The sequence below is a fragment of the Mixophyes fleayi genome, chromosome 6 (assembly GCF_038048845.1).
Source record: "Mixophyes fleayi isolate aMixFle1 chromosome 6, aMixFle1.hap1, whole genome shotgun sequence".
NCBI classification, from domain to species: Eukaryota; Metazoa; Chordata; class Amphibia; order Anura; family Limnodynastidae; genus Mixophyes; species Mixophyes fleayi.
In genome coordinates, this window is record NC_134407.1 from 121,560,276 (window position 1) to 121,574,034 (window position 13,759).

The window sequence follows — 13,759 nt, forward strand, 5'->3', positions numbered from 1 at the left end:
GGCACTTTGTCAGTCCCGCTGAGAGAACAAATACAAAAATGTTTTCAACATACCCTTTGGTATGAAACTAGAATATTCATGCAAGACCCACCTATCTTTCTGGACTAGGAGAGTGCTTGTGTTGCCCCGGTCTCTCCAGGCTTTTGTACCTTATGTGTGATATCATATTTATAGTTCACTTGAGTGACTCACAGATGATGTTTTTCCTCATACTATGTGTCATGGTTCATGATTATTAAGTATAAACATATCTTTGTTCTAATTTATTTACTGATGTGTACATGTTTGACATTCTTCAATAAAGAAATATAAAAAAAAAAAAAAATTCGGAGTCTGGCCCAGCATTGAAGAGTGGGCGAGTTTGGTCAACCAGGGAAATATAGTTGTGGAGACCCCCACTGCATGTTCTTCAATATGAATCCACTGTTCTAGTCCACTCCATCACCCTGTTTAGTGTTTAGAAGTACCGACTGACAATATTTAGCAAAGTGAGGGAGCTGAAAGCCCCCCTGAGTCTTCCGCCTATATAAAATGTCATGGAAAAACCTAGGTGGCTTTTCAGCCCAAACAAATTTGCGTACCAATCTTTGTAGATCTAAGAAGAATCGGGGAGGAATATGTATCGGGAGGGTTTGGAGAAGGTATAAGATCTTTTGTTAAATGTTCATTTTGATAATATTTATCATCCCTAGCCATCAGAAGCCTAAGAACGCCAGCGGCCAAAGTCTGCTTGAAATTTGGGGATCAATGGGACAAAAAAAAATTTGGTATAAGATGGAGAGGCCTTCCGATAGCAGTACCCCCCAGGTATTTAATTTGAGAGAGATGCCAGGTGAAGGGGAATGAGGTTTTAAGACCTTCCGCAATGAGCGGTGGGATGGAGAGGTTCAGAGCCATAGATTTTGTATAGTTTTAAAATTGGACAGTGTCCCAAACCTTTCAAATTCAAGCAATAAATTGGGTAGTGAGATTAAGGGATTGGTTATCCTTGCTAATAGGTCATCTGCGAAGAGAGCCAATTTGTGCTCTGTCGTCTCCACCCTCACCCCAGAAATATCAGGATTTTTTTTAATCGACCGGGCAAGTGCCTCCATATATGGGACAAAAATCAACAGAACACTGCACTTGGTCACATATTTCCTCAAACTATATGTATGGCGGTTTAAACAGTTTTAACAGTTCATTGTAATATATTTTGAACTATAAAAACACATGATTGGATGCAAAACTTTACATTGTCAAATAACTGCATTTCTGTCAAAGTATGAATGAAGGATTACTGTCACCTTAGACCTAATATGTGAAATTGCAGTGCAATTCTATTCCTGCTGTAAATACTACATTCCTTAAGATACGAATTTATTCCATTAAGGGAAATTCATTTTACCACAACTCTCCACTGATCATTGTAATGGATGTATTACAAAGTTCTGTTTCTTAATGTTGATTCTTTTCTCTCATGGTCTAGTGTGTTATCCTCCCAGCAGTCTCTCGCTTGTAGGGAGAGGTCTTTCTCTTGATGTTATTATGTTTATTCTGGCTTCATCTCCTGTAATTGAGTTTCGCAAATTGAAACATTTTAACGGTCTATTGAGGATTCATGACAAACCTTCACATCAGCTCGAGCAGTGAGGAAACATCTCTTTAGGATCAGATAGACATGAGGAGAGGACCATAAAGACAGATAGTATCAGTCACTGCAAACGTATTAAGAGGGCTGGTATTGACGTACCAGACCACAGGGAAACTACTTTGTAGAAAGAGATGTCAAGAAAGCTTAGCCAAGCATAGCACTGATAAAATAACAAACTACAGCTATACAAAATTACAAAGGAAAATATATTTTATTTTCATACAGTCTTCAAGTCTGGACACACCCATCACAGCATTTTAGCTAAAACAGACTTGTGAGTGAAAGCTTTAATAATGTATGTGTGATGACTTGGAGAGTTCTCTTCTGCATTTATAAAAACCTTAAGACGCTTTCAAGATTAAGACACCTACAGAGCCACGATAATAATAATCTTGGCAAAAAAGAAAGACAAAGCTGCAGATAGCTGACCTGTCTGAAACTACCTTCTCTTCAAAAGACCACAGCTTGAAAACCTTTTTCAAAGTCATGGGTTGTGTTACCGACTTCTTTACCTATGAAACAACCAAGTCTGTGGTGGTTAAAAGCTGGACAATTGGAGTTATCAATAGAGCTGTTCAACTCCTCATTATAACCTATTTTGTGTGGTGAGTGTAACATGGATTATTTTATGAATGTCATTAATGGATGTTTAATGTTAATTTGTGTAATTGTTATTAATTTACTTAATTTGTAGGAACAATATTTAGACAGAGTGATTGCTGAAATTGTTTGCTAAAATGTTTGAACTTATCACAGAACTTTTGTTTATATAAGTTCTGTAGGTGTCAGGGTATGTCCACATATATGTGATTATCATGCACTACCTAGCACATGACAACCGTATTGGATTAAGATACAATTATTTTAAATTATTCCATTATTGCATGTCTATGCATTGAAAGTGAACCTGCATTAGGCTGTGAATTTTACCATGATGCATTATTTATCAATCAGTTTAGCATATTATTAGCTAATGAAAAATAAAATAAAATGGCTTGCATGAAAGAGCACAACCGAAATGCATGAAAGAATGTGTATAGAAACAGATATTACTGCATATTGCATATTTGGGGTTGATTTTGCATTTCTATGTACAAGCAGGCAAACTCTCTGGCTTTTCAGGAAAACGTGTGTTGAGATGGGATGGATGTGTGGAGGGAGTGTAGCTAAAACGAGGAATGCTGTGAATGCCAGCAAAGAAGAGAGGAGTAGGGAAGAGTCGGAAAGGAGACAGCAGAGGAAAGCTGAGGGAGGATGGGGATGCAGTGCAGAGACAAAAGTGGGAGCTTGCAGAGCACATTTAGGGCATTGCTGTACTACTTTTAGGTATAGAAGGCCATATTTTTTGGACATACATGATGTGCTGCAGTCAAAATCAATATTCAATGTGTGCCCTGTATAGCATAGAACAATGTGATATTAAAAACCTGGTGGTACGGCAAAAAAGAATACACTTATTGAGGTATTCATATTATAAAGAAAAAAGTACAAAACATAGAAAAGTATATACTTTGTGTAGCAGACCCATATCTATCACAGCTTTATGCCAATCATAAATGCTTAATGCTGACCACTTATTGTATCATGATCCTCATATACAGCTCTGTGCCCACTGCATGATAAAGGCAGCCCTGTACCCAGCATAACAGTTTAATGCCCACCACAAATGGTTGAATGCCACTCACACATCCCTGTATAACTATCTCATGCGCGCCATCATCATCATCAGTTATTTATATAGTGTCACTAATTCCGCAGCGCTGTACAGAGAACTCATTCACATCAGTCCCTGCCCCATTAAAGCTTACAGTATAAATTCCCTAACACACACACAGACAGACAGAGAGAGACTAAGGTCAATTTTGGAAGCAGCCAATTAACCTACTAGTACAGTGGTTCCCAAACTTTTGCAGTTCACGGCACCCTTAGAGTCTCCAAATTTTTTCAAGGCACCCCTCCAAAATAATTATTGAGCAGTCCTGTTTTAGAAGTAGTCGGGTCGAAAAAATGTAATAAGTATTTAGGTCAGGACTGAAATACTTATTTAGTTGTATGCAAAAATGCCCCCTCTGCATCCAGACACTCTGCCCTCAGGCACTCTGCCCCCTCTGTATCCAGACACACTGCCCCCTCTGCATCCAGACACACTGCCCCCTCTGTCACGCTGTCCCCTCTCTGTTGCGCTGTCCCCCCTCCTCTGCCCTCTCTCACGATGTCCCCCCTCCTCTGCCCTCTCTCACGATGTCCCCCCTCCTCTGCCCTCTCTCACGATGTCGCCCCCCTCCTCTGCCCTCTCTCACGATGTCTCCCCCCTCCTCTGCCCCTCTCACGCTGTGTCCCCCACCACTGCCCCTCTCACGCTGTGTCCCCCTCCACTGCCCCTCTCACGCTGTGTCCCCTTCCACTGCCCCTCTCACGCTGTGTCCCCCTCCACTGCCCTTCTCACGCTGTGTCCGCCTCCTCTGCCCCTGTTACGCTGTGTCCCCCTTCACTGCCCCTCTCACAATGTCCCCCCTCCTCTGCCCCTCTGTCTGCCCCGCTGTCACACTCCTTTGTCCCTCTGTCTGCCCCACTGTCACACTCCTCTGCCCCTCTGTCACACTCCTCTGCCCCTCTGTCTGCCCCTCTGTCACACTCCTCTGCCGCTCTGTCTGCCCCTCTGTCACACTCCTCTGCCCCTCTTTCACACTCCTCTGCCTCTCTGTCTGCCCCTCTGTCACACTCCTCTGCCCCTCTGTCTGCCCCTCTGTCACACTCCTCTGCCCCTCTGTCACACTCCTCTGCCCCTCTGTCTGCCCCACTGTCACACTCCTCTGCCCCACTCCTCTGCCCTTCTGTCTGCCCCTCTGTCACACTCCTCTGCCCTTCTGTCACACTCCTCTGCCCCTCTGTCTGCCCCTCTGTCACACTCCTCTGCCCCGCTGTCTGCCCCTCTGTCACACTCCTCTGCCCCTCTGTCTGCCCCGCTGTCACACTCCTCTGCCCCGCTGTCTGCCCCTCTGTCACACTCCTCTGCCCCTCTGTCTGCCCCTCTGTCTGCCTTGCTGTCTGCCCCTCTGTCTGCCCCGCTGTCTGCCCCGCTGTCACACTCCCTCTCACTCCTCTGCCGCGAGCCAGCTATAGGAAAAAAGAAAGAGCACATAAACTTACCAATCCGTCGGGCGCCGGGACCCAGCAGCCTCCTCTCTCCCGCAGCAGCTTGTTACTGACGTCGATATTCAGTGACAGCTGCGGGAGAAAGGAGGCTGCTGGGTCCCGGCGCCCGACGGATTGGTAAGTTTATGTGCTCTTTCTTTTTTCCTATGGCTGGCTCGCGGCACCCCAGTGACAGCGCCGCGGCGCACACTCTGGGAACCGCCATACTAGTATGTTTTTGGAGAAACAGTCCCAAAATTAAGCCCTGTACAGTATAACGACTTATTTCCCACCATAGTTCATTGCACACCTTATGTAGCCTTGTGCCCATTATGCCCACCATACAGTCATCATGTGCACAAAATACTTATTGTAGTCCCATGAGCACAATTATAGACCAGTGCCCAGTATAACAGCCTCAAGGCCACCATTTCAGTCCCAAATGGAGGTAAACAGCTCTTTATGCACAGCAGTCCTTTGCTCGCCATATGCCCAGAATGTCATTCCACCAACCATGCATTTCCTCAGTCTTCTTAGCTTTGACCCTCAGTGGTGGTTAGTGCTCTCCAGATTTCCAGAGATGAGCAATAATGGTTTCAAATAATTTTTAATTGCTTTGAAGGGAGTGAAAAGACTAAAGCAGTCAGTATGTGGGCTGCAAGTTTTCAGCACTAGTGTAGGTAATGTAGTAAGTGTGTTTAATTACATTGGTTAGAGATAATGTTATAGCTGGAGTACAATATTTAGGGATCTCTTTATTAAAAATCAGCAATATGAAGGACTCTTACCACATCACCATCTGAGTAAAAAATGTTATTTAAAGTAAAAAAGGAAAGTTTAAAATAAATACCTAAGAGAAAAAATGCTTTATTGGAATAATAATGCAGTTTTTCTGCCTCCGAGAGGATACAGCAGCTCTGCTACAGCCATGGGATGTGGGGCCTGGATAATAAATAGGAAGATATCTGAGCTAGCATCAATCCTGACATATCCTCTTTAAAATGCTCATGGGGACTAGTCATTTTACATTGTGGTTTTATAATATACACGTGATGCTAACACATACTTATCTACATTTCATACCTGTTCTCTGGAAGGGGTTATGAAAAGCAGTAGACATAGCTTGATGATGCCATTTATGGAATTATGCTCTTACTGTGTGTGGGCTCATCATAAGAAATCCACAGATTTGGTATGGTGGGAAACCAGGTTTGACTGCAGCCTGGCTGGTCAAATTGGCATCTGAACAAACAAATAGGTAAAGTTCCGCTAAACGTGTTTAGTACCAAAAGACCAGTTTGGTGCATGTGTGGACAGCTTTCATTCTCCGTTTCCATGTGTTGATATAGTACATTTCATATGCTACTGACTATATACAGAACTTAATATTTTGCAATTATTTATGTCCCCTGAGAAAAGTACAGTATCTTTCTGGGGTCTTTCTTCCATTTCTTCCTCTTGTTTCTATCTACTGTCCCTGTTTGCCTCAAATAATTTTGGTGGTTGTGGTCCACTAAGTGCAATGTAGCTACGTCTACCTGAGAGATATTTTTGATTGGGGAAGATTTACACAAATGCTAAGCTTTTCTTATAATGTAATTATGCTGCTTATCTCTTACAATGTTAATGTAGCAATGACTGTGTGCCAGTGAAACCAATCCAACCTATAATGCCAGCACATAACCTTAAAGGCTGTCCATAGTAACTAAAACCAGACTTAATTTAATCCCTAATATCAGCCCCTAATACCTAACCCCACTGTGCTAGTCCCTAATACTTACTTAAATAAATTAGACCCCAAGAAAACAGCAAAAACAAACAGGTGCCCAAATGTCTGAATTTAAAACTTCTGATGTTTAGTGTATTGCAGCCTAAATGTGGGTGGTCAAATGATCTGATCCTATCTAGCCTACTTTTAGTAGGCAAAGATAACCTATGTTTGAGATTCCAGTGTATGATTTCATAGTGTTTAGTGACCCTGTCTTTACCCCATCCTTCTAAGAATAGCACATCAAGCTCACCCATCAAAACCCAAATCTACCTCATGAAATGGTGTTTGTCTCTGACACTCGTCACCGCCTTCTGGTAGCAAGTGACATTGGAGGCAAATCTTTGGAAAGTATTAAACAAATCTTGTCCCCCTTTGTAAAACTAGTTGTACATGTCTTTCTCATTCCTAAACTGTACCAGTCATTTTCTCTCTCAGAGAGAGAGAAAATGACTGGTACAGTTTAGTACTGGTACTGACTGGTACTGGTGCTGGCCTATTTTATAAACTACAACATGTACTGCAGCCTTGGCAGCTAATGGAATATTTGTTTTCATTAGTCTACCTTGCTAAATAAAGCTGTTTCATTTATGTGCCTGGTATTGTTCTTTCCAGCATTCACTAGCTATGTCCATGTCTTTCCCTCAGCTGGGTATTTCTTCATGAGAAAGCTTATCAGATTCGGGACTCTTCCATTGAATCTTCTGTTATGACAAAAGTGAAGGGTGTTGGGCATTACAGCAAAAGAGTGATGGATGTTGCAGACTATGTTATCCCACCACAGGTAACTGGAACCCGGTTTTTCTTAGGGGCGCATAGAACATATATTCAAGACAAATCTATATTGAAAATAAGAATTCTCATTGTTTCTATAGACTTAAAGAATACTACAGAACGACAAAGATTTTTAAAATTACATTTCTGTTTTTTTTTTACAATATGTATACACAATAATAATTCATAGTAATATGAATACAATAATTGACATGACATATAATATATGTAAGGTTGTGTCAGTAGTCTAAGCAGAAGCGTAATATAAATATGGATCTAGAATATGCTTAATACAGTATATCAGTGCCCGGTGCTATGAAAATAATAGCAGCTCAACTTTTATAGCATTCAGCACTTGACTACCTTCCTGAGCTGTCAGCCATGGGCTATATATCTCTTCTTATTTTCATACTGTTCAGTCATGTAATTAGCCATTGCCGCCTGACTGTCCAGGTTGCTCAATTTGTTTATGTACTCCCAAGGCCGACACATCTACTAGGTGAACCTTGGTGGACGTCTAGGGCACCAAAGTTTAGGGGGTGCTTATAACATTGAATGAGTGACTTGAGTAAGCATTTTTACTTTACCAATAACTTTATATACTAATTCTCACTTCACCACCCTTTTTATATAACTCATGAAAGCGAAGGGACATTGAGGCTTCTTTTATTTCATGACAATTATATGTACTGCATGTATTTTAATGTAATATTGTGCTTACTACTACTTGTATGGATTCTGTGTTACTTACACCTTGATGAGCTTTTGGACATGCAAGATCTTTTAGGTGTTGGACTTTTCAGGCCTAAAACCATGTTATATCCACTTAAGTCAAACATGCCTTAAAACATAGAGAAACTTCACCCCAACCATCTCATTTAAATATCTAACTCCTAAAAAAACAAAAATCTTGATAGCGCTGAAGTATTTTTAGAAGCATCTTCTGCTTGTTTTGCACTAGTAAGGAATGCCTGGTGCTTGTTAGGAACTCCCCAGCCGGTACCACAAAACTCAGAGTCTACTCCGAAAGCCTGGTGTTTGCTGGAGCTCCTAGTGGTGGGGACAGACTTGGCTGCAGGCTGACAGAGGGTCGAGAATTGTATACCGGCTAAGGAGAACCCAGGGATGGAGTGATTGGCGGACGGCAGCGTAGGGTTCAGGCAGAGTAGATACCGGCAGCAGACAGCGTAAAGTACAGAGAAAACCAAGGTCAGAGGTCACAGACACAGGCGAAAGGTCAGGGGCACTGGCAGAGAAGCAGAATCCGGGTTCAGGCAAATGGTCAGGGTCAGAAGCATAGGTTCAAGGTCCAGGAACAAGCGAGGGTCATACACGGGAAGTCTATCATAGGTTTAACACCAAGCACAGAGAGAACAAGCAGGCAGCAGAACTGTAAACAGGATGCTATAACAGTGCTAGATTAGTTTATTCCATACCAGTAGTCATCTTGTAGTGCGAAAGCATGCAATGGTACACACACATATATATATATATATATATATATATATATATATATATATATATATATATATATATAATATATAGATACACAACCCACAAATGCCAATTTGTCACATTACATTACATTTGCTGATCAGATGTACTGCATGCCTTTTTCTTTGATTATCTCCACTGCTTCTGTTTTTGGCAATAATTATTTACATGTGAGGTTCTTACCTCTAATCACTTGTATTTGTATCTTTAACCTCTCAGGGATCCTCTGTGTTTGTAATCCTCACGAAACTTATCACAACTCCAAATCAAGTGCAGGATCATTGTCCAGAGGTGAGCTAACCACTAGGATTGTGTAGCAGTGCTATCTGAATTTTCAATAGTATTACACAATATTTGTTTTCTATTTCTGTCCGTTTTCAGAGTGATGAGAAGCATAGATGCAATAATGACAGCAATTGTACGAGAAACAAGCCCACAGCTAATGGTAGGAGCATTTTAGTTTAATTTTTATCTTTTAAATATAATACTAATATTGTTAAGCAAGAAAAATAAAGTATTCACATAGCATGCTACAACTATTCAATAATCAGATATCAGTAGTTAGTGGTCACAGGGCCAGGGGAAGCTCTGTGAGCGCCCTAGCGGGTCCCCCTCCGCCTCAGAAGCGCACCCAACACTAGGAACAGTCCATTGCTTTTTACCTTGGCAGATCCCTTGATCTGGGAGTGTGGCGCTGGGCAGAAGCATCATGGTCCAGCGCCAATCTCCCACCATACCACTGACATTGAGGAACAGCAGCCACCAGGTTCATAGGTAAGTAGCTGCCAGCTGTTCCTTCTCCATGTCAGTGGCTGGCGCTCCGTGTGAGGGCACCACAGGGACATTAAAAAAGCTGGATCAGTGACATTACGTCACTCATTTAGGGGTATATTTACCAGTCACTGCAAAATATGAATGAAACTTTTTTAATCCTCATCGCATAGATGCGGATTGAAAAGTTTCTCATATGTATTAAAAAATCAACACAGGAAAAGCCGTTCCGATAAACGGCTGCTCCTGTGCAGATTAACACTTACCTTTCACTTGGGTCTTCTCTTCTCCTCCCTGTGCGGTGCTGCTCGCCCCTCTTTTAATCTGCGCACAGGGATCCCCGAATGAAGGAACCTGAGGCATGTGATGGAGGGATCACATGATCCCTCCACACATGCGCTGTGCAGCTCTGCTCTTCGGAGCAGAGCTGTTTTCAGTGAAAGTTTTCAATCATGGTAATGTACGCCAGCTTCAGATGACGCCAGCTTCAGATGACGTACATTAACATGATTGAAAACTTAGTTTCGGCCATTATTACATAGCGTTACTGAGCACTTCCCATACACTGTTATGGGGAGTGCTCAGTAAAACTATGAGAGAAGCAAAGCAGCAGATAGATATCTGAGATATCTGCTGCGATACTAGAATAATACATAGTAATTTAGTGGTAAATCCCCGAAAACAACAGTTTTCTCTAAATTACAAGGGGGGAAATCTTTGATAAAAAGGCCCCTTAGTGTTTTAGGCACCCTCTATCAATTATTGGCCTAGGCAAATGCCTAGGTTCCTGTAATAATGTTGCTGTCTGTGAGCATATTGTGAAGCAGGAGTATACACAACATACAACTGCAAAAATAATGTCTAAAAATAATGTCTAAAACTAGAAATGTAGACAAAGGGTTTACTTTTTATCTCCAAAATCACTTCTACTGGATATAGGACTCCTTTGGTTCTACTAGATTGGGAAATGAGGTTCAGTAATAAACTCGAACATTACTTGTTTTTCTCCTTTAAGTTAAAACAACATGTGACCTTTCATTATATAAAGCTTGAATAGATGCCAAATGCTAAATTATCATCTTCTTCCGAGGAGCTCAAAGTGTTGGAGAAAAATAATACAGTGCAATAGTGTATGTATGGTAAAGTAAACGTGAAGCAGAAGGAACATTTAAATTATGCAGGTAGAATTTCCAGTAAGTCCTATATGTAAGTACTATTTGCCACCAACCCATACAACTTTTTAGTTCAACTGTCCCAGAAACATGCACTCAACTAAAAAAGGAGAAATATATAGTGTAATACAGTTTATTGATATGACACAACACAAGATATCTACTTAAAAAATGAGGTGGAAAGAGCATAGAAAAGCAGCCATAAACATATCAATGAAACACCTGGTTTATAGGAAACAATTCAGCTTTTTCTGGCTGCTTATTTTCAATTGTTTTGTTTCCAATATTTTTCAATTTATTTCAGTTGTATGTTTGTTTAAACATACCATCATACAAGTTGCCTTTTTTGGATTTTGCATTATTCACAAGACTGAGACGTATGTGTGCTGCCACTAATCACGTTTTCAAATCTTTTTAACTTGAGCACCCCCAATCGTTAAAAAAAGTTACCTCCTATGCTGAGATACCTTACCTGGGGTACACTACCATTCAAAGGTCCTCATTTTAGACTGCATTTACATCCAGATATCAACTATCATTTATTTTCAGTGTAAGCTATTTTAAGCAGCTGGTACTAAAATATACAACACTATTTTCACTATCCCTCTGTGGCTCGTCTATATTGATGTATATCATACTTGCCAACTCTCCCTGAATGTCAGGGAGACTCCCTGAAATAGGGCCGATCTCCCTCACTCCCTGAAGAGTCTGGCATTCTCCCTGATGCTGAGCCAGTATAAGACGTGGTTGGGTTAGTCATTTGTGGCATGATGACACAGTTCAAAAATTGTGTCCTATGTCCATGTATTGGTGCCTATGGAGGTGGCCATTTTCATGGAGACCAAGATTTAATCAAAGACTGACAGGTAAAACAACATGACTTTAGTAATAGAGACAGAAATGTAAAAGACACTTCAGTCTCTAGAGATTCAATAGCTGCTTTTCTTTACGCATAGTTGCCTATTCTCCCGGAATGTCCGGGAGACTCCCACATTTTCTGGGAGAGTTCCCGGTTCTCTACCCCGCAATAGATAAGTGACGGAGGAAGGGAGGAAGGGGATGGGGGGGTTGGCTTAATGTCACAAATATTGCATCATCTTAGCCACGCCCCCTGCTGTAATTGACCAGAATTGTGACAGTCGTCTAGGGTGGCGGGGCCAAAATGATGCAATTTGTCAAGCCCTGCACGCCCACTTCCCCTGGGATCTCCCTGAAGCCAACAAGGAAAAGTTGGCAAGTATGATGTATATTGTGACAAAGATGGTTATTTGCCACACCTCTCCTCTATAGGAATAGGTAAAATCCCAGTCAGTCTTTCCCACTGCTAACAGACATACAGGTGCACCAAATGGGTGTAATTAATCTTGATATTAAAGACACCATTTTGTGTTGGAGTGCTAGAGGTCCCAGCAAGCCCATGCTGCAATTAATAGTTTAGCCATGCTAGTGTTTGTAGTATTACAAGTACCAGCATACCCATGGCTGCCATGTATTGACGGCGGTATGGCTGGTTCAAAGCTGACCCTCTATGTGGACATTGTGACAGTTGAAATTACAACCTGTCAACCTAATGAACATTCTGTATGTTGACCTTATAACTGTGTCAACATTCTGACTGACAACATTCTGAATGTCAACATTTTCATTGTTGACATTTTGACCACATTCCTATGGATGTCCTATTGTATTAGTGACCAGAGTATTAATTTCTGTAATGTTTTTTTTTAAAAAAAAAAAAAAATAAAGGTTACTGGCAGGTCGCCCTAGCGCCATTTGCCTATTTTACTGTGAACTTATGGTTTATGAAATTGTTTTTTTAATTCATCCATGGGTCTTTTCAATCTTTTTGTGTCTGATACGATTCCTGTGCGCTGTTGTATTTTCTTCTTTTATTCAATTCCACAAGGAGCTGCGGTTGCCTTCTCCTCAAGTCACGAATTGCACTATAGAGCGCCTGCTGACATATTTATGGCGCAAACAAACTTTTGCAGCCCTGTATGCTTGTTTTTTTCCTTGTACTGATGTAATGAGCAGAATGACCAAGTATTCAGACCATTGTGCAGGTTAGGGCATGGATCTAAAGCCTTGTGAATGTGCTCACTCTCATGTTTGCAAGTGAATGGGACTTTTCAACATTCTTTTCACTGATTGACTCTAAAGCCATGTGTGGGTGTAGGCATGTCAGTCCCAGATCCCTTCTATACCATATCTAAAATGGCTGATTTAATCTCACCTGTCCTTAAATGAGCATCTGTCATTCAATCACAATAGTCACCCGTAACCAAGCAGTTAGGAGCGTTAGAACTCTTAACCGTTCACTTAAAACCAAGGAGAGAACACTACTACATATGCTATATAACAGCTGGAAAGGCACTCATTGAGCCCTGTCATTTTGTGATTAAAAACTATTATTATACTGGATTCTACAGCTCCTAAATCAGTCACATTTCTGACTTTCTGTTTATTCTATTGTTGGATTTGTTTTAAGTGGTGAGTACACGGACAAATGTTGGACTTACAGTACAGTGAATATAGAATGCAAGGTTTTTTAATAATAACTGGGTTTTTCCCTGTTTAGGATTGTTTGGTGAGATGGTTGAGTAAGAACAACCTGATCCAAGCAAGCCTAAGGATCCACCGCGTCTAAGCAGAGGCAGCCCAATTTCTCGCAGGAAGTGGTATAAGTGCTGGTAGAGCTGGTGGTAGAGAAGCTGCATACTACCTGCTAGCAGCTCTCAGTGAATATGGGAGGATATCACGGTGCAGGTCAATGCTGTGTCTCCAATTAGAAGATTGGTGACTGAGGTCAAGAAATGGTCAGCAATGATTTATTTATTTGTTTTAGAAATTATTACATTGTGCTCTGCATACTTACTACAGTTATTCTAAAATTTGTCAAAAACACTGTCCAATGTATGGCAGAACATTTTTAATACATTTAAAAACTTGTACATTATCAATCCTATTTTGCAACCTTTTTTTCAAGTCTTAAAAAAGGTTTATGACTGGATG

The 13,759-nt window shown here is 41.2% G+C and overlaps 1 protein-coding gene across 1 annotated transcript in view; it reads left to right on the forward strand.

Moving 5' to 3' along the window:
• The first annotated feature begins 1,887 nt into the window (after nucleotides 1-1,887).
• The window catches only part of P2RX3 (purinergic receptor P2X 3), a 156,965-nt gene continuing 145,093 nt past the window's right edge, over nucleotides 1,888-13,759 (forward strand). The window contains exons 1-4 of the mRNA XM_075217221.1: nucleotides 1,888-2,238; nucleotides 7,185-7,320; nucleotides 9,024-9,095; nucleotides 9,186-9,249. Of these exons, the coding sequence (XP_075073322.1) occupies nucleotides 2,120-2,238; nucleotides 7,185-7,320; nucleotides 9,024-9,095; nucleotides 9,186-9,249 (391 nt within the window). The 5' untranslated portion in view covers nucleotides 1,888-2,119. The remainder of the gene's footprint in view (nucleotides 2,239-7,184; nucleotides 7,321-9,023; nucleotides 9,096-9,185; nucleotides 9,250-13,759) is intronic.